The sequence below is a fragment of the Neltuma alba genome, unplaced genomic scaffold, assembly GCF_004799145.2.
Source record: "Neltuma alba isolate B1F8T4 unplaced genomic scaffold, ASM479914v2 tig00013652_pilon, whole genome shotgun sequence".
NCBI classification, from domain to species: Eukaryota; Viridiplantae; Streptophyta; class Magnoliopsida; order Fabales; family Fabaceae; genus Neltuma; species Neltuma alba.
Genome location: NW_021637831.1, coordinates 1 through 21,704, shown reverse-complemented (window position 1 = coordinate 21,704; position 21,704 = coordinate 1). Strand labels below are relative to the sequence as shown.

Sequence of the window (21,704 nt, the reverse complement as noted above, 5' to 3'; positions counted from 1 at the left end):
TCACTTTTTCACAAAATTTATTCTTCACAAAATCTATTCTCCAGAAGCTATTCTTCAAACCATGGTTTAGTTTCATCCAAACATTCCCTGTAATTTCATTTCTATCTATGAAGGCAATGAATAAATCAATAAATCCCAACATTAACTAGTAGATATATGGCATTTTCAGTATTAATTACACATATCAAATTCAACTTAATGCATTAATTTGGCAATCAGTAAGATAGATCAGTTTATGGCTAACATATGCACCGACATACAAGATAGATCAGTTTATGGCTAACATATGCACCCACATACAAGATAGATCAGTTTATGGCTAACATATGTAACCACATAGCGAGTTTACACTTGTGCAAAGAATCTCAGTGATGAACATTGGCATATTTGATAAGCAAAGGGTTTTTGATGATTCTGCCATCTATTATTTGTACATTTTTCTCTACCATTCATTCCATCACCCAACGGTCGTCGAAAAGATGGCCATGAAACAGGACCACTGCTAGTCCACGTCAAACATAAAAATAGAGCATAAATTAGAGCAATTAGTTAGAACTCTCTGTTCAACTTTGCAAAACAGGGTACATAATTTAGAATTAGGTAAATGCAACTTGTGGACAAGATAAGCTTGAAACAAGTTATGGAGGAGGAAAAAGTGTGATGAAGAGAGGTTCCTTTTTTTTTCTCTTTTGTAAGGAAAAGTGTTTGGAATCACATTGAAGAGGGATCAATGTCATATTTTGTTAGAAAACCCCAAAGGTTGCTTTTGTTAAAAGAACGTTTTGGTTCCTACTAATGTGATCCCAAACATATTATGAAGTAGACCCGCAACTCAAAAAGTTATTTACAAATAATCTATAACTGAGGTTCTCACACCAATAGTACCATTCAAATCCACACCCTTATGGATATCAGTCGTGTCCTTGCCAAAAAAGAGTTTTTGTTACTGTTTATTATGTGCTTGAATTACGGAATACTTTCTTTTTGGCAGATTGGGGTTTTAGAACCAACATAGGGGCCTTTAGCATGAGTAATCATCCTAGTTGATGAGTAGTGCTGGTGCCAAAATTTTCTTGACTACTTAATCAAACGCTTTCAATTCTTGTGGAGAATCGGCAACCTATTTTCGTATATAAATAATGATAATGAAGAGCTAAAATGAATCTTCAAAGATAAGTTTTCTTCAATCACAAAGAATCAAGATTTTGGACTACTGTGAATATTGCTTGAAAAACTATTCAAAACATGTACATATTCCAATGACACTAAACAACGGCAGAAAAACTTTACAAAATCAGTCTACAACCAAGTTGAATGGCTCGAAATGAGCATAAGCACTATTACAAAATGGGAATAAAAGCATAAACATAGCAAACTACTCACAAAGTATTGAGAGCTGTATGACAAATTCTTTTTCATGTTTTTGTATCTTTTAATACTGTTCTTCACTTCCTCTATATTGTACTTGTACCTTCCACTGAAAATAATTGCTCTGTACATCAGTCCACCTCTCTTGTCTGCTAGTGAGAATTTTACTAAATAACTTTATGATATTTTCTCTTTTGTATGGTTCTGCATAAAGCAAAGCAAATCTGAATCATGTTATGGTTACTTCTTACTTTTAAGAATGTGTTATCTACAAGATGAGAAGGATAGTTGAAGTTTTACTGTTTTGGATTTTTTTGTACTCATCTCTTCTGTGCACAATATGCATTCACATTGTTAGGATAGACTCTAATGAAAGAATGCGTATCATGTGTTCATATTTTAATATACTCACTATTACTATCAGTCTTGACTTAGTGAGACGTTGTCACTGAGGTTGCTCACTTACACCTGTAGCATTTACTTGGTTTCAGAGCCACAGAAAATAGTTCACCGAAAGGCTCCTAAAGTTCTATGCCTCCAAGAACTTCATCTCTTTTGTGTTTAATGTATTGCACTGTACAGTATAGTGATATAATGGCATTAGAATTTCACATTTCTCCTGTTTAGCTGATAATGTTGCTGTACTTAGCCATCATAGTTTTTGAATAAATTCACATGCAACTGCAGAATTAGACTGTTTGTTTCTTTTCTGAATTAACTGACTACTCACGACTCAACTAAAGTCATTACCTTTAAAAACAATTATGCTGAAATTAAATTCTTCGGAAGTGAAACATCTAATCACATAGGTGAAATGAAGGAGGGAATCCTAGTAGTAGGAGGCACAAATTCTGTCTGTCTGTGATTTAAACAGTTGCGGTTGTGTTCCTCCCAAAGTCCTTTTTCTTTCTATCGGTACTTAATCCCATCTCTTAACTGGTCACCCACTATAATTTTGGAACCGAAAAAACCTTGCAGAATGAGGGTTACCACACATACGTCTTTGATTTCACAAAAGAATCTACAGATAGTGCAGGTGCTATGGAAGCAAAGGAGAGAGAAGAATACATTCATTGAAGGAAATTTCAATGGCAGGACCTTCTAATTTTGACAAGTTTCAATTGCTGGGGCAAGAGTTAAAAGTACTGGTTCAGATCACCCCACCATCTTAATTCCCTCCATGGATTTCTTGGAAGGATGATTTAAGACAAAGCCTACAATAGTAAGGACCAACAAAACTCAAGTCATGGTTGAAGTAGCAATATCTATATCTATGTATATAATATAAAATCCATAAAGTCATACTATTCATAAATCATTAAGCTCACCTCATTTTATATAAAGAATTTTCCCGGTCTAGTTTTGCAGTACTAGACTCGCTAAATTCTCTTTTAAAAGTTCCAACCAAAAAAAAAAAAAACAGTATTTAAACACATAGTGACAAATACTTTAAAATCTAGTGATACATAAGAAAAGGCAGAAGGATAAACTGCCCATACCAGTCATTTGTAGATTCTAGTAAATAGGTGACAAGTGATGTGTTGTTATGGGCTTATGGTTTCTCTGATCAGGGCACTGAAAGTACTGTTGCAACGTGAACAAGGAGGGCTATCAATTATTGAGCAACAGAATTTCTTCTTCTGTGTGGATTGCTTTCTTTATGAAGACTTGTTTGTTAATTTGATCTGTATAAATTGTTTGATCATTATTTATCATTATGAGATTTTAAAAAAAAAAGGTATTATCGTTTTTCTGATGTTAAGTCTCATTTGTGTGAGAGACAGGTCAATTTTTAAAAAAAAGTTCAATTTAACTTTGGATACATGTAAATATTGATTATGAAATAGAAATCAGTAATAATTATTTGTCTTTATTGGCATATTTTCACGTGTATTACACGCAACAGTATGGATGGCTCTACATTTTATATTATATATCGATACATTAATCAGATGAGCTTTGATACATTGCACTAAGTCGGGGGAAAAAAACAAGTGATGATGTTTATGAACTAAAATTTAATATAAATTAGGGTTAATATCATCTTTAACCTTCGAAATTTAAAACTCATGGTCTTGGTCCTCAATTTAGAGACCAAAAACACTGTTCTATATCAAAAGATATTTAAACAGGCCAAAATGAAATCAAATTTCATAGATTAAAACTACTGGTTAATTTCAAAGATCAAAATTTAAATGAGGTCAAATTTAGGGATTAAAGATGATATTAAACCTATAAAGTATACAATGATATTGATGATAATTATTTGCCCCTCGAATCTAAAAAGAATTGAAGATTTTTACTTTATTTGTGTTTGCTTGGAAGGAGAGGGCAGTGTTATTCTTTGTTGTGATTCTTGTTTCTTCATTTTTAAATGAAACTCTTCCATAATGAAGTGAAAGTTGTTGAAGGATGAAGTGCACTTCAAGTTCAAGGGTGGGTTGTTTTTACTAAATGAGAGCATGCATGATTAAGCGCAGTTGAGATTCCTTAGATGAAAAGGCATTACACAAAGTTGAAGTTTTAATCCACAAAATAAAATCTACAAAGCAATAAGCCATGGGTAATGATTGTAAGTTGAATTGCTTGTCTTTCATGTATTTTATCGACTTAATATCATTCAAGAACTAAAAAATTTAAAAATCTAAGGTTAATATAATTCTCTCATTTTGGTTTTGGTCCCTCAAATTTCAAATAATAGATTTGGTCTTTTGAGTTTCATTTCATTTAAAATATTAGTTCCTATAATCTAATAAAAACTTAAACCATTTTGCCTCTTGAAAGGCCAAAAACTATAATTTAAAACTTAAGAGATTAAAACCAAATTGAAGAAAAACTTGAAGGACCAAGGATTATATTAACCAAAAAATCTAAGAGTCAAAAGTTTTTTTTTGTTATTTCACCCAAATAGTGAATTTATTATTAGCATGACCTAGTAAAATGTCAAATTTCAATTACAAATTAGTAGTTACGAAGTTGCAAACCAAATAAGTAATGAGAGTATCAAATTATTAGAGGTCATGATATCTTTAAAAAAAAAATCACGGCGCGAGTTGAATTTTATAATACTTTTCCGGTTTTAAATACAAGACCTATTTTATAGTGTAATTTACATTATAAAATGGGTTTTATATTTGAAACCGGAGGAGTATTATGTATATACGTGTATTCTTTATTTTTATATTTTTTTTTAATATTTTGAATATCAAGATTTTAAAAATTGGACTGGACCAAGTTCAACCGATCAAATTAACAACTGGCTCTTGGTCCGCTATAATCCAAAAACCGAACACTGTGAAACGGCGAGAACTAGACTGGTTCTAGTTTAAAATCTAGACAAATTAACCCATAGAAGTTGGGTCTTTTAAAAGCGTTGATTCCTCGTGACATGTTAAATAGAGATTCAAAACGAGATTGTTTTCAATAAAAAATACTTATACCTAAAAAAATTTAAGAAAAAAACATGTTTTAATCAAATCCTTATAGTTTAATTTTTCTTACTTCGTTGACACTTGACAACCATGTAAGAGCCACATCATCAAAACATATAAAGGGTTAGCTATTAACGACTAATCCCTTTAATAGCTAACATAAGATCTTATAAAAAAAAAATGAATTCACGTCTTATGGTTTATCATAATTTGTAACCAAATCCTTGTAGTTTAATTTTTGCTAATTGAATCCTAATAAATTTAGCTATGTGGTAAATAATTATTTAATCCACCTGGCAATTTTTAAAACAAAATAATTTTAATAATACATTCTTACCTCGTTCGTAACCATGTAAGAGCCACATCATCAAACCATAAAAAGGGTTATTTATTAAAGAGTAAAGACTAATCCCTTTAATAGTCAAATGTACGATAACTTGTTTTAAAAAAAAAATTTAAATTACAAAAACATGATTTAAAAGTGAGATAAACTATAAGGGCTGTAAATTAGTTTTTTCAATTTTAAGCCCTGTTTCATACTTTGTTTTACATTGAAGAAAATAAATCATTCTCATTTATCCCTCTTAACTTTATCATGCATTCATGCATCAAGAGTAATTCTTAAATCTTGACATCATGCATAAACGAGCAAATTTAAAAATTGACTCAAAATAAAAAGTAACCAAATAATTCTCAACACAATTTAAACGTGATCAATCTCAACATTAGATCGATGTAACATACTATTAAACTCTAAACTACTATTATTTTCTTGGACCCAAAAAATTTTTCCAATGACCTTGGAAGCATAATAAATTTGGGATCATGTTCTAAGTAAATTGCGTCGTCCTCAACTTTGTTTTTTTGTTGGGAAGAAATACTAGATTTGCCTTGGATATTGCCAGGCCGAAAAAACAAATCTTTGATCACTTGCAAGTGTGTAATTTGACAAGATACTTGAACTAATCAAGAAACCTCTCCTCCCCTCTCCCCTCCTCCCTTTCCCTCCATTGAACCCAACACACTAAAAACAAAATTAAGATATTAAATATCACCAGAAGAAGATGGAAGGAAACAAGAATATATTAAATATTAAATCAACTATTATCCTCTTGGATGCTGTCTCATAATGAAAAGGATATAACAATGGCCATGTAGACTATAGCCGAGTCGCACCAAACTTTCCCCACATGCTAGCTTTCAAGTTCTTTCAGCTTGCCCTTTACATTTAGATTAAAAAAAGAACTTGTGCAAACCTGTGCATACTGATTCTTTTTAGGAGCTGATGAAGTCCTTCTACATTGATGTATCCAGACAAAGAATCCATACCTGCCTCAAAAAGTACTCTACTTCAAACTTGCAGCAATGTGGCAGGTGCAAAATGTAGTTGCGTCAGTCAGAGGCCTCCATGAACACTGACAAGTAACCACATCTCAGCCATACACAAATAAAAAATGCAGTTATCACATCCGAACCATTTAAGGGTGCCTCACTTCAATAAATGCCAACACAGAGATATTCACCTTTTCGCTGTTAAAAATCAGATCAGGTATAATGCTTCACGCACATGCAAGGCACCTACTTTCTTTGTTACTCAGAACATGCAAGGCTCCTAATCAAGTCAATGTTACATGAGATGTCTCCAAAGAAAAAAAATACGCCAGATCAGGGGGGGGGGGGGGGAAGACTCCTTCAAAGTGGCAATTATATATCCCTTAGAAGTTCAATACTGTAGAAGTAAATTCATAATCACTCCTGCATTCCCCATGGATTATGATGTTTCCTTCCCAAGGGTACGCAAATAGGTCAATAAAAAACAAGTTCAGAGAATTAATAAAATCAAGATTTCTTCACCTTCTCGGTTCTCGCCAATAAAAGTGATTTGTATAAGTATCCAGGGATTAGATGGCAGTACTGAGAATACAATACATTCACAGCAGCAAGTTACTTGTTCTATATGTTTGAACCCACCAACCTGCAGAAGTGTCATGACAGAGGCAACAGAGAGAACAAAAAAGATCTAAAATTTAAACATTGTGGTAAAGAGTGCCCATTTTACTAGGTAGCTTATGCTACAAAGAAAGATGTTCAATGACAATTTGAGGTGAATATTTATGCTTTGTAAATTATAACATTATTTAATTATTTATAACATTATTTAATTATATTCCCCTATAACATTATTTAATTATTTTCCCCTCACAGACAGGCTTAAGACCAAAAACTTGAGCAGCAAACCTTATGCAAGCCATTGCTTAGAATGATTGAAGAAGCCGTATGCCATTGCCAACATGTGTCAAATTAAAACTAAAAGCATTAGCCATGTAAAAACCAGACAATAAGCAAAAATAGCACTCAGGAAAAGTAATAATAAAAGTTTCCATAATTTTAGACAGTCAATGCCACAGGTTTACAGAGGATAATGATAATCCCCCATCGAGTTCCAACAACTTTTTAACAAGAAGCTTTTCTGTTTTTCACTAGTTTCATTTTTCAATGAGAATTCAGTCCATTCTCAACACCTAAGCCGTACAAAACACCAGCATATTTCTCCAAAGATCCACTAAAGAAATTTTCTTTCAATTTCCTGAATGTACAAGAAGTGAGCAAGCTATCCGAACCGGCCTGATGGCAAATCCCAACCCTCTCCACCTCCAACAACTCCGCAAGCTTATTCAATCCTCCATGAAGGCTGTTGCAAAATTTCATCAAATGCTTGATATCATATATGGTTGGGAAGTACATGTTGATCAAGTTAAAGAAACCCACTTGAGATTCCGGCAAATTCTGGCAGGTCAAGAGCTTAAGCAAGTAGCCAAAATCATAACCACTATGAAAAGTGACCCAGTGAACGTTATCATTCAACACAATTCCGGAAGACATCAAGAGCTCGCCAAAACGGTGGGCATCAATGCCATGTTCGTTGTTCTTCTTAAAATCAATGCCACTCTGGCGCAAAAGCTCAATTGAATCATTGGCAAAAACATCCTCATTCACATCAAATTCGCGGAAATTAAATTGCCAGATGCAATACTGGTCAGTATTACATGTTGGCAAGTTTCCACGCTCATCCGAAAACGTAAGACCCAATTGAATCAATTTGAGCATATCAACATTGTCCTTTAAAGTCTGGTAATGGTAATCATAGCTATTCTTAAAATTGCCGACCGGGCGAAGAACAATTCCTGGAAACTCTGTATCCATGGCAATATAAGGATAGTCATCGACAATTTCCCGTATCAGAGCAAATTCTTCTTCAAGATTATCATTCCACACCTCGCGAATATGGATCGAATCACTCTTCGGCAGAAGCGGCATTCCTTGAAAGCAAAATCGAACGAGAAAACTGCCAAAATTTTCCTACCGGGTCACCAAACAAACCATACAGGAAATCACCGGATCCTTCGCAGTCCAGAGCAAATCCTCAGATCTGTCCAAATCGCAACAAGATTAGACCGATAAAATGCAGAACATAACAAACCCCTCAAATTCAAAACAAATGACCAGGAAAACCAAATAACATATCAGATCTAACCTAGAATATGAAAAGGGCCGGGGAACGATAAACGAAGAACCGAGAAAGAGACGGAAGAGATCGGGTGGGTATCTCTCCCGTTTCTAGGGTTTTGATTATATCGCTAACGAGGAAGGCTGAAGAAAGCGAGATATTTAGGTCAAAATAGGTGGATGGGTTTTTGCTTCGTGTTGGTTGTCTCCTACATCTATTTTTTCTTTTCAATCTGTTTTTTTTCCTGAGAAAACCGACGTTTTTTGGTGATTCTGCGAAAACTAAATTTTTTTTTTCCACAGAGAGAGAGAGAGAGATGGCCCTGAAGAGCCCGGACGCGATTTTTCACTTTCTAGAATTTTTGCTTTCTCCCAGCGGGAAAAAAAAAAAAATCGCATCCTCTTCCTCAGCCCCACGAAACAAAGTAAAATAGAAATGCTCGTTTAAAATCAAGAAATCTAAGCCAAAAAAAATTAAAAAATAAAGGAGCCGCCTCGGCGACAATACTGCGATTAAAAATAAAAAATTACTATAAAACTTAAAATTGATAAATCAGTTATACAAGAATTCAAGAGTTATACAGACACGAAACTCATTGATCATCAATTTATAATTTTTATAAACTATTCGAATTAATTATGCATAAAAAAATGGGTTTCGTTCAATAGGGTAATGAGCTATTTTTTGACCAAAAATATGATAATGATTAAAAAGAGTATTTTAAAAAAACTAATATATATTTATTATAAATAACTAATTTAGCTTCTTTTTTTATTTACTACTTTCGATTCTAATTATAAGATCTAACTTATAGTGTAATTAGTATTAGAGGTTGGGGTGGTGATTTGAGCCAATCATTGGGTTACGAGTTAACTCATAACAGGTTAGAGTTAGTTAGTATGAGTTAAAAGTGCCTCATATAATAGGTTATTGTATTGGTCCGGCAACTATTATTTTCTTTTTTTAAAAATTTTTTTATTTTAAATATTTTTTATACAATATATAAAAAATACAATAAAATTTTTATTTTTCCTTCAAATACTTGATAGAAAATACAAAATAAATGATATAGATATTTTTTAATTTTTTTTAGTTAGGATATAAAATATAATAAAATTATTATAATAATTAATAAAATTGAAAAGATGAAAAAAAAAATATTGGTTAGCCTGTTTGATAACGCGGGTTAAAAAGTTTGGTTTGATACACATGAATAGCCTATATTTAATTTAGAAGTGAGTGATAATAATACTGATTTGGAAAAATTACAAACAAAACCCCCAAATATATAAAATTATTATTTTGGACCCTAAATTTGAAAAATAGCAGATAAGGACCCAGTCTTATTTTTGTAAATATGAAATCTTGGTAAAATGTCTGAAATACCCATCAGCTAAATGACAAATTCACTTTAGCGAATAACAATTTTAATAGACCAAATCACAATTTGACTAAGGGTATGCCAAATGACGAATTGATTATAGAAAATGACAAGTTCACTTTAACGAATAACAACTTCAGTAGACCAAATCATAATTTGACTTAGGGGTATTTCAAACATTTCACCCACATTTTATATTTGCAAAGTGAGACTAAGTTCTTATTTGCTATTTTCTAGATTTAGAATCCTAAATCATAATTTTACATATTCAGATGTCTTCATTTACAATTTCCCCCAATGATTTTAGTGGGAGGGAATGGGACCCGATTTAAATTGGACCGTAGGTTGAGGATTGTGGCCAGCATTTGGTCACAGTTTAGACGTCACTGTGCTTACTAAGACGTCTTTTCCCACGCCACGGTGTGACATTGATCCCAAGCTTTTCCTCCTTCCTACGTGCGTTGATGTGTTCTTCCATTGAATTTGCGGGAGCATGCGTGTACCTCTCTTTATTACTCTTCCAGTTCTCAATATAAGATTTTTTTTTTACAGTATATATAAAAATTTTATATTTATGACCCAAAAAATATTTGATAAATCCACTTCGCACGTTGCGAATTATTCTCTCCTAGTTTATTCTACGCTACTCTGGTTGGATGGAAAGAAATGTTTTATAGATATATATATATTTATGAAGATGGCTTAGATAGGATTGGTCAGAGTGAGGAAACAGTTCGCGGTCTATACTGTCACGATTAGCTTTTAAAAATTGATGAAATTTGATTTAATAACCCAGGTTAAGGAGGAGTTTGGATTAGTTTTTCAGAAGTAATTTTATAATATTTGAGTATGTGAGAATAATATCATCTCAAAAAAATACTTTTTTTTATAATTTTGATCTTTTTCAAATAATCTCTAAATGCATCATTAGAGCTGCTTTCCTGAGCTTGAAACATGCTTAAACTTGATTCAAGTCTAGCTTATGATTGAACGTTTTTCATTTGGATGTTTTTTCGTTCATCTGGGTCATTTGTCAAAAGTAAGTAAAATTTAGAAGTTAGTGAAATGGTGCTTATTGTTGACATTTTTGTGCGTCTAGTTTGGTGTCTGATGGCAGTCTACGTCCTCTCATGGTTTACTCTAGGAAGAGGCGTGAGAATTCAGGGTAGTTATGTATTCCACTCTTCAACTAGATTTTCTCCATTCAAAATAGTGTATGGCAGGGATCCTCCAAATCTGATACGAGTTGACTCTGATGACACAAGGGTGCATGACTTGTCTAAATTTCTTGCTGAAAGAGATGCTATCCTACTGAACCTTAAAGAAAACTTGCGTGCGACCCAATCTAGAATGAAGTCCTATGCTGATGAGAAACGTAGGGAGCTCAAATTTCAGCCTGGTGATATGGTTTACTTGAAAATTCAACCATATCGTTAGTGTTCTTTGGCTTCATGCAAGTTTGACAAGCTTTTACCTGGATATTTTGGTCCTTATCCAGTCCTACGTCGCATTGGTGATGTTGCCTATGAGCTACAATTGCCGCCTCAATTGAAGGTTCATCCTATCTTTCATGTTTCACTCTTGAAACCTACTTATGGTTGTCAACCACAGGATGTACCTCCTCCGCTACCTGTTACAGTAGATTGGGAACTCTTACTTGAACCTGACAAGATTTTAGACTCTCGGGTTGTTTATGACAAAGATGTTCCGAATGTTCACTTGCTGGTTCAGTGGAAAAACCGCCCTTCAGAGGAGTGTAGTTGGGAGCCTTACGATTTGATTGCTTCTCAGTTTCCCTCATTCAACCTTGCGGACAAGGCTTCTTTTCTAGGAGGGGGTAAATGATAGCGATCCACGTCCTCTCATGGTTTACTCTAGGAAGAGGCATGAGAATTCAGGGTAGTTATATATGCTATGTGGGTGTTTTATGTCTTATTTTATGGGTTGCTAGTAGTTATTTTCAGTTATGTTGTTGGTTATTATTCAGCAGTATTTAAACTCAATATGTTGACAGAATATGTTATGTATGGAATATTATTCAGACAAATTATCTTCCCTGTCTTTCTCCTAACTCCTCCTTTCTCCTCTTCTATTCTCTCTCTCTTCTCAAATCCTCTTTCTTCCTTTTCTTTCTTTACTCTTCATTCCCAGATCCTATCAGTGTCACACCTTTAGGGCATTTTATTCCAAATTGGATGCCCAATTTGCCCTCGCTCTCGTACAAAGAGTTTTTTCATTTACAAAATTTTTAAAAATACAATTTCTCTAAAAATTATCATATTATGTAAATTTATAACTTTATTTAGTTGTTTTGATAAACCGTTGGCACTTGTCATTACCAACAATTTTGTGTCATATTTATAAGTCACTTGTATCACAAACCCACAAATCAAGAAATGCATTAAATTGATAATTTTTTTCTACCTTTTGCCCTTATTAAAGAAAGAGTATTAGAAAAATAAGTCTTGTATTTTCTCTCACCTATTTAAGTCATTAGGGATAAAATTAAAAAAATTTTATTAATTACCCCACAAGTGACTTGTATTCAAGGACAAACTTTATATATATATATATATATATATATATATAAGTGACTTATAAATAAAAACATAATGATAAGAATTATACTCCTCCGGTCCTTAATATAGGACCCAATTGTTGAGTTGGTTTTGGTCTTAAATATAAGACCCATTTCTCATATTTATCAATTTTCTCTAAATTATCCCTATGGATACTCCTTTAACCATAATCAAGTAGAAGAGGGAGAAGGGGTATTAAGAAAGATGATTATAGTGTTTTATGAAAAATGTGTTACATTTCTTATAATTAACCAACTTACCTAACTTTCTTAATATAATCAAATTAGTTAAATGAGTTTTATATTAAGGATTGGGGGAGAACTAACAAACAACCAACCACTAACGGTGGATGTAATTCGCTAAAAAAAACCACCAGTAATGTGTGGATTCTTTGCAAAATCACCATGATTGTTGGCAGCTTGAAATGAAATCATATTAGCACATGGCTGGCATCAGTCTTATAATTTAGTGTGTGGATTCTTTGTATACTTTTTTTTTATTAAAAAAAAGTGTTTGTTCATCTAGACGAATGGGCCGGGCCCTGAGTCTCCATGCCTGAAAAGAAGACCAAATACTATGAGGGCGTAGCCCAAAATCGACATTTGGGTCTTTATCAGGAACATTTCGTTTAAAAATTAGGGTTTATGGTTTCCACCGATAAGTCTCTCAAGTCTGTTCTTGGCGCTTCATTCTGCCTCGCGAGCACAAACCATAGGATTTAGGCAGATTCATCTTTCAGGTCAAATTCTGCCCTCTTACTGGTATCATTCCTTTTAAGGATGATAGCTTCTTCTGTATTTTTAGTAGATACCTGTTGTGATCCTGTTGGGCAGTGGCGGATCTGTGAGTTTTTTTTTTATTTTTTTTTGGGGGGGGGGGGGAGGTATTTGTCCTCCACGGACAATGGATGGAAGATAGAACAAAAGAAGAAGAGAGGGATGGGGATCAGGAGAGTAAAAGAGGAGATTGATATGTCAGCACACACGCACACGCACCTTATCGCATTATTCTTCATTTAGCTCAGAAGAAGCATCTCCCTTTTTTTCGGTTATATCTGGGGCTTATATGTGTATATCTTTTTTTTTTCCCGATAAAAAAGCCGCCGGAAAAAAGGATTTTCATTTTAGATTTGTCCTGCTGCAGTTGGGTTAGGTGATGCTGATTTTATTATCGTCCTTGTCCTTGTAGTTAAACACCCAAACCCAGCCAGGGAAAAGAGAGCTCAAGTCTAATCTTGAAAATGCACGTGATGCTTAACATTTACTAGCTCTGTAGTATGGATTTAATGCGTTTTGTTTATTTTTGCTTGTGCAGGAAGTAGAGCTCAATTTCCAATAAGAAAATGTCGGGGTATGAATATTCTACTCTCAAGAGTAATCATTATATTACATCTTTTCTTTCGTGTGTACGGTGCGTGTGATCAGATATTGTCATGCTTTTTGTTTTTCTCCTAAAAGATATCTTTGATAGGAAGCATGGCAGGTTCTTAAATGAGATCTTCTCATAATCTAATTGTTATTATTTTTGAATTAATGAGTACTGAGTTGGACATGTAACAGGCCAGTGACCCTGATAAGGCAATGTGATAACTGGTCACAAATTGACGTGTATTTTAAGCTGTCAAGTAACTAGATATTATGTCTAACTCCATTGTAATATGCATTCGATATGGACCTGCCTTTTTTTCAAGTTTTTATGCTTCATGGGCGATCCCACTCTGTATGTCGACCACTAATTGACGACATTTCATTGGGTGTGACAAATATGTTGTGGGGGATGTATTTGCAGATTATTATGGTTCATAAAATATTGCCATGTGCTTTCTTGAGAATTATTATGGATTATATTTAGATTCGAACTCATCTGCAGCTTTAACTTTGATGAAGTCAATCCTTTTTTCATTGAATTGGAAGAGGAAAAACCAAGGATAAGAGTATGTGTCGTATTTGTTTATGAATGTTGGAAACCAATCATGATAGACTACTTAAAGTTTTCATTTGTCAACATTGTTCTGGATTCATTTAGATGAAGAGGAGCGTCTGATGTGTTTTGCTCATTTATTATGAATTGTTTCCTTTGCAGAGAAGAGGCTGTTGTTGCTGCTGAGACAGCTACACCAATTGCAGGTGAGCCAATGGACATCATGACCGCCTTGCAGCTTGTGCTGAGAAAATCACTGGCTTATGGCGGTCTTGCTCGGGGCCTTCATGAAGGCGCAAAGATTATTGAAAAGCATTCTGCGCAGCTCTGTGTTCTTGCTGAGGACTGTGACCAACCTGACTACGTAAAACTTGTCAAATCCCTCTGTGCTGAGCACAGTGTTAGCTTGCTGACAGTTCCTAGTGCAAAAACCCTTGGGGAGTGGGCTGGTGTAAGTGGCATTTAACTGTATCTTACTATCATCCCTTGCAAATATCATTCTCTCCAAATTTTAACTCTTAAAGATTTCTTTTGAACCTGAGGTTTTGAATAGTTTTTATCAGTATATTTATACTTCTACAATATACAGCCTAATAGATTTGGTCTCCGTCATTGTTTCCTTGTCATGCTTCAGTTGTGTAAGATTGATTCAGAAGGAAAGGCTAGAAAGGTGGTTGGCTGCTCTTGTGTGGTTGTCAAGGTATGAACTGTGTATTGGCCATAGAAGCACATGTTCTTTGCTACTTGCCTGTTTTAATCTCTGGCTTATTGCAGGATTTCGGAGAGGAACATGAAGCCTATAACGTTGTTTTGCAGCATGTTAAATCTCACTGAGTTCTGGACACCTTCCTTTTTAGTTGGGGGTCTCGTTGGAATCAATGGTTGAGTCATTTTTGCCCGGGTAGCCTTAGTACCTGCATAGGCGTTTTAATATCTTAATACAATTTTGAACTGAATTGACTGTTATTTTCGTCACTAGTTATATATTCCAATTTATTAATGTTGTTATTAGTTGGTTTGATTATCTACGACATCAGGTGGACCATAAGGAATACTGAACCGAGGATTGATGCCAGAAAATCATCGTCGCCTTGATTGTTTCTAGAATTGTTTATCCTTCAGTTCATTGGCCACGTTATTATAGAGTAGGGTTAAAAAAAGATAACACTATCTTTTTCTCAAAAAGTTCATAAACATACTTATTAACAATGTGGACGGAACCAAGGCACAACCTTAAAGAGTGAATCCTTGTGGAACCTGGATCTCAAATGCGTTCCTTAAATTTGAATCTAAATTCATGAACTTGTTTCATCGATATGTCAGAATCGGGGGATTGTCCTTACGTTGTTCATATGCGCAGAAAAAAAGTTACAACTCTGTTTAGCTCTGTTTTGTGTATCATAAAAGAGAGGCACATGATTAGTTTAACCTTCTAGCCATAGTTTAGTTTGCATGTTTTAGGGAGTGTTTGGTATCATAGAAAAGTGCTTCTGTAAGATATCTAGATATCTTTTTACAAAATGAGTTAAATTTTTTTACATATTTATTTGTGTATCATAAAAATATTTTTAAAATCATAGTTTTGTTTTCGTACAAACAACCTCTTAGTCAAATCAGTGTATAATACAGCAACATTTAGTCAAAACCCATATAATCACTAGTCATCCGCGTCAGCATCTTCAAACGGACCTACCCTGCTCTGTTGATCCTTGCATCAGGTTTTAAATCTCTAGGGACGGGCGCGTGACAGGGAGTACTCTGTGAGCATCCAACTATGAGGAGACGAAACTTGAGGGGCATAATTAAAATTACGCTGACTACTAGGGCGTTCAGCAAATAAAGACTAAAAGACATCGTTCTTGTTTTTAAAGAAAATAAAGACTTTAAATTTTATTTAAGAAGCCTAAATTATATTACCTTTGGTTTTTAACATAAAAACGAGTTGACTAATATGAATAGATTAAGAAAACTAGTTAAATTAGTTATTTGTAATAAATATGTATTATTTTTTAAAAAAAATATTCTTGCTAATCAAATGTATTGGTTAGAACTATTATTATTACAAAAAAAATCTTAAAAAAATAGATAAATATAAAAGACAAAATAGATTGGGGTCTTATATTTAAGATTAAAATAAAAATTAAACAAGCTCTTATATCAAGGATAGAAAATAGTACGTGATGATAATGTTCTGTTGATTTTATAGAATTGGTTTTGAAGAACTACAGAAGAAATGCACTTTACTAAATGCGTTTGAAATTTTAAAAAATCGTATAAAGAGCAATTAAGCTTCTTTTTTCTATTTAAAGAAAATATTAATATTATATGTATTAATATAAGAACTTCATCTTGCCCCCATAGCGCCATGAGTAGGTCCCTCCCTGATCCAGAAATACTCCTCCGGTCCTTAATATAAGACCCATTTAACTAATTTGATTAGATTAAGGAAGTTAGGTAAGTTAGTTAATTATAAGAAAAGTGACACATTTTCCTAAAACACCATAGTAATCTTTCCTAATACCTCATCTCCTTCTTCTACTTGATTATAGTTGAGAGAGTATTCATAAGGGTAATTTAGAGAAAATTGATAAATATGAGAAATGGGTCTTATATTTAGGACCAAAACCAACTCAAGAATGGGTCTTATATTAAGGACCGGAGGAGTACCTTTTTTCCTGAAAAAAAAAGATCATTCTTTTTAGAGTTATATATAAATATTTTTATATGTTTAAATTAAATTATATTATTTTAAATAACTTGTCCAACCTGAATTAATTAATTTAAACCATTAATTTTTAAATTATTGTCTGGACCAATCCGATGTTCATACATTAGCATGACCCCGCATCATCCGCCATCACCAGTACTACTTCTTAAATCATCAGAAGGGGTACATGACCAAAGGTTCCCAAAAATACCAAGAAATAAAAATTACGTTATTAAATTTATTCTAAAATAATAGAGTTTTTCTATTTTACCACTAAAATTGATAAAGTTGACTTTAGTGTTATACTTTTATTATCTCTCTCTCATATTTTTATTAGTATTAATTATCTTGACAATATCTTATATTTTGAATCAAAATTTTTTTTAACTAATGTCTTGTGTTGTGAACAAGATGGAGGACCACATAGACTGGTCCGTGTTTAGACGCTGAGGCTCCAAGTTCCAGTTTGGCTTCCTCTTGGGTGATATCTCTCCTCAAAATTATCAAATTTGAATAACAATTATTTCTCTAGTCCTATTTATAAGTTAGCTTGAATATATTTTTTACAAGTCAGGAAAAATCATAAACTTTATTAATTCTCATTTAAAATTTAACTATTTTTTAATTTTATCCTTATAAAGAGAACAAAAAAAATTTCTCCCTCTATCCTATGAATAGAACTAGAAGGGCAGGTTCTAAAAATTTGTGCTGAAAAATAAATTGTAAATAATTGGTTCATGTAGTTGAAACTATACTTGTTGCAAATTAAGCCTTTATCATCATAGCTCAATTACAGTAATTTGCAAATAAGACTCTTATATTTGCAATTTTCTGAATAAATATTTGTACATTTTGTTTTATTAATTTTTTTTCGTTTTTAGCTTTGTCATGTTCATGATCAAACAAATTCGTCTACAAATTTTTATATTTAAAACTGAAAGGAATATTAAGTATTATTAGGTGTGAATTAGAGTGGGCCTCGCCTATCACAGCCCAATATAGAAGCTAAGGTGTTACGCAGCCTAACATAATGACCCTGATTATTGATCGTTGGGTATGGTAGAAGCGGATACTGAGTTAAGATTTATATTCGTGTTTGGAGAGGTATTCATATTTAGTAGCCGATAATATTTCGAATAAAATTGTTTTTAGTAGAAAGATGTTTGTATGTAGCCAAACAAAAAAAAACCCCCTTAAGCACTGTTTGGTTCAAGGTTTATGGGGGGAAAAGAGGAGGGGAGGAATTTTTTTTTTCCCGGTTCTTTTGCACTCTCCATCCCTCTTCCTCCTTTCCTCCGGTTTTCCTTTTCCTTTTTTTTTTGGATGGGGCTGGTGTTGATTAATCCGCACTCTTTTTTTTTAAATTCCACAACTGCATATATCCAAAATTGGTGGTTTTTATTTTTTAGTATAAAAATTATTTAATTATTTGAGTAAATTTAAAAAGTCATATAAATTAGTTAACTATAATAAATATGACATAATTTTCTTAAAATGGTTACATGAGATTATCCGTTTATGAGTTAGGTAAATTAGTTTTAAAAATAATAAATATAAGAAAAAATGAATTAATTTCTTATATTATTTAGAACTAAATATAACACCACGGTAACTTTTATATTAAAGAACAAAAAAAATATTATTGTATTAAACAAGTCAACCACCCCTTGACCAAAGCATTCATAGACAAGTGAGTTTTCATTCCGCATTCCATTTAGTTCCGTTTTCCTTCATCTTTCAAGCCAGTAAATGACTTTGTATTGGACAAGTGAAAGTAGTTTATTTCATAAAGCATAAATTCTTTTTTTTTTTTGCTTTAAAGAGATGCAAAAAACCTACTAAATTAATAAGAGATCATGTTGGTCCCTTTTAAATACTCCTCCGGTCCTAATTATAAGACTCAATTGACTTATTTGACGAGATTAAGAAAGTAAGTTAAGTTGGTTATTTATAATAAAAAGTGTTGTCATTCTAAAATATCCTTGCTAATTAAGTATATGGCTAAAACTATCATTATTAGAAGGATTATCTTGGAAAAAAATGCATAAATATAGAGACAAAATGGATTGGGTTATAATTAGGACCAAATAAAAAGTCAAATGGGGTTTTAATAAGGACCGAGGAGTAAGTTCTTAAGGATTAAGTCTAAGAACAGTCCAAGAAAATTATGGTAAACAACTTTAGAACTTGGAAATATTTAGAATATATAAGGTTGTACAACTCCTAACACGCCTGGTCAACTAAGGGCGACGCCAAAATGGTCAACAAAGTAAGAGATACCCAAAAAATCCGATACAAAGAATCTTTACAAGTTTCACGTTCACACACATTTCCCTGTTGCTCTCTGACTCTGTATTATTATTATTATTATTATTATTATTATTATTATTAGACATTTCCTTCAGCATCAAGCCAACCACGCTGGCATCAAGTTAACGACTTCCTGGATCTCAATACTTTGATTCCATTTCAAAAAGGGAAGCTTCAACCTCAATTCATAATCAAATTCATTACTATTTCTTTTAGAAGTTGCAAGTGTAATTTTGAGATCATAAAATATTGAAACTTCCTCTACTACAGAAAACTAATACTCCTGCTCATAAATATTAGAGCTGCATAACTAATTTATATATATTATACAAATTAGTTATATTAGTTTTTTTTAATAAATATATGTTGTTTTGTTCTAAAGTATTCCTTTTAATATTTTCATTGGATATTATTCTTTTGATAAAACCCCTTTAACATGTATAATTAGTTGAAATAGTTTAGTAAAAAAGTTATGAACTTGATAAGAGATAGTGTATTAAGATATATATTTAGAACTAAAACACATTCGTCTATTAGTATTCTGTTTTATCATTATTTAAGATTGGAAGAAGCAGTAAACTTTTATTAGGTGGAAAATGAATATACATCCTTTGGTTTATTTTTTTAAAATATTAATTAATTTGATGAGATTGTTTTTCTTTATGGCTTAGATATAATAAATTGAGTTTATCATCATCATCATAAAGAGTTCTTTAGGAGTTCAATATTTTGAAATAATGAAATACAAATACCAAGCATAATTTAAGCATTTTTTCCCTTTAAAATAGTGAAACTTTTATCACATGAAATAAAAATATGGCAAGGTTAATAAATAAGTAAATGAATGAAGGAATAAAAAAGGGGCACATGGCTCATTGGAGGTTTTTTTTTTTTGGGCGGGGGTTGGTGAGGGTTGACCTTGTTTGAGTCAATGTACGGAGACAATAGCCATTTTGCTGCTGCCGTAGTAGGTTCATGTCGCGGATCACACGATAGTTGACTCTCGACTTGTATTTCAGATCCAGCAATCCATTTTAACAACCCTCATAAGAAACTACTATAACCGCGCCTCTTTTTTTTTTAATATAAAAATTAGTTTGATTTTTAATTTAATTTTAAATATAAAATTTCAATTTAATTTGTTTATCATGTTTATTTATTTTTTTAAAATAGTCATTATGGTAACCGCACATATTAAAAGTTTTTAACTAACACACATCACACGTGGTTAATAAAAGTATTTTAGAAAAAATAAATTTATTTATTTTAAATAACTAATTTTTTAATTTATTTAAATTAATCAACTAGTAAAAACCGAAAGTAATAGTAATTACACGTTATGATTCACTTAAACTAATTTGTTAGTATGAAAAAATATAGTTAGCTCATTAAATTTGTTTTAAATTGAATTTTTTAAAAAAATTTTAAACAATATTAAATGAGATTGTGAATAAAGGGAAAAAAAACATAAAGAGTTATATTTAAAAATTAATTGTAAAGAAAAAATTGATAAATAAGTGTTAAAATACTCTCCAAGTGACTTACATTTTGGATTAAGTCATTCTTCTATAAGTAACTAATATTGTGAACCGGGAGAAATAAAAGAGAGGATTGAAAAATTGAGACTTGTGATCTTGAATTTTGAGACCAAAATCTGATTACAATATACTCCTTAGATTCTGTCTCGATTTAAAATATAAGTTTCAAAATTCTTAAGAAATGTAGTTTTTTATTATAAGCCGTAATTTTTGAATTATCTGATCATTTAGTTTTTTTTTTTAATTTTATTCTTAATTATTATACATGTCTCTGAACTCTCTTTTTTATTTATTCTCTCTCATTTCTTTTTCCTCATTCTCTTCCTCACTCACTTTTTTTTATAAATAAGAATATTTTAGAAAAATAATTTATTTTTTTATATTTATTGTCTTTAATCAATTTTTGAGTTGCATAATTTAATTATTTGAAACTTTATTTTGAATTAGAGAGAGTATATTTTAGAGATATATGAAATTTTAATATGTTTCATTCATACTGATCTCTCTCATACACTCTCTTCATAAATAAAAATATATTTTAAATATATTTATTATATTTAATTGTCCTTTTAACATATACTATAATTTACTTATTTGTAAGTTATGAAAAGAATGAAAGGAATATTTGAAAACAAGGAAAAAAATAGGTTGAGTATTTGTTATTGGAGATGGTTCCGTGATTATTTGGCATGTAAAAGCACCAACCCTGGGAACTGATGATTCGAAGTCCTCACACAAACAACTGATGGTTCAAATGCTTTTAACTACAACCATATTAAATTACTACTTTGTTCGAATAGACCTTTTTATTACGTTCATAAGCCATGTTATTAAATTTTTATATAAATATGTCGACTTTGTTTTTCTGAAGTATAGCATATATTAATAATTGGGAAGATTTATTTTCATTAACTCTGTTTTAAAATTTGGTAACATTTATTGCTATTTCATATATTTTGTTA

The 21,704-nt window shown here is 32.1% G+C and overlaps 2 protein-coding genes across 3 annotated transcripts; one reads left to right on the top strand and one right to left on the bottom strand.

Moving 5' to 3' along the window:
* Window positions 1-7,138: 7,138 nt before the first annotated feature.
* LOC114738695 (probable CCR4-associated factor 1 homolog 6) lies at window positions 7,139-8,501 on the bottom strand. Its single transcript, XM_028926759.1, has 2 exons — window positions 8,335-8,501; window positions 7,139-8,229 (listed from the first exon to the last, which is right to left on the bottom strand). The coding sequence occupies exon 2, from the start codon at window positions 8,115-8,117 to the stop codon at window positions 7,293-7,295; it is 825 nt and encodes a 274-aa protein (XP_028782592.1). The 5' UTR covers window positions 8,118-8,229; window positions 8,335-8,501; the 3' UTR covers window positions 7,139-7,292.
* Window positions 8,502-12,936: 4,435 nt separating this feature from the next.
* Window positions 12,937-15,262, top strand: LOC114738694 (40S ribosomal protein S12-like). 2 transcript variants are annotated; one of them, XM_028926758.1, is made up of 5 exons: window positions 12,937-13,006; window positions 13,582-13,617; window positions 14,350-14,638; window positions 14,822-14,887; window positions 14,962-15,262. In XM_028926758.1, exons 2-5 carry the CDS (start codon window positions 13,610-13,612, stop codon window positions 15,019-15,021), a joined length of 423 nt encoding a protein of 140 aa, XP_028782591.1. In that variant the 5' UTR covers window positions 12,937-13,006; window positions 13,582-13,609; the 3' UTR covers window positions 15,022-15,262. The 2 variants fall into 2 exon arrangements, with proteins under 2 accessions (XP_028782591.1, XP_028782590.1); XM_028926757.1 differs by having other exon boundaries at window positions 12,938-13,028.
* The last annotated feature ends 6,442 nt before the right edge of the window (window positions 15,263-21,704 follow it).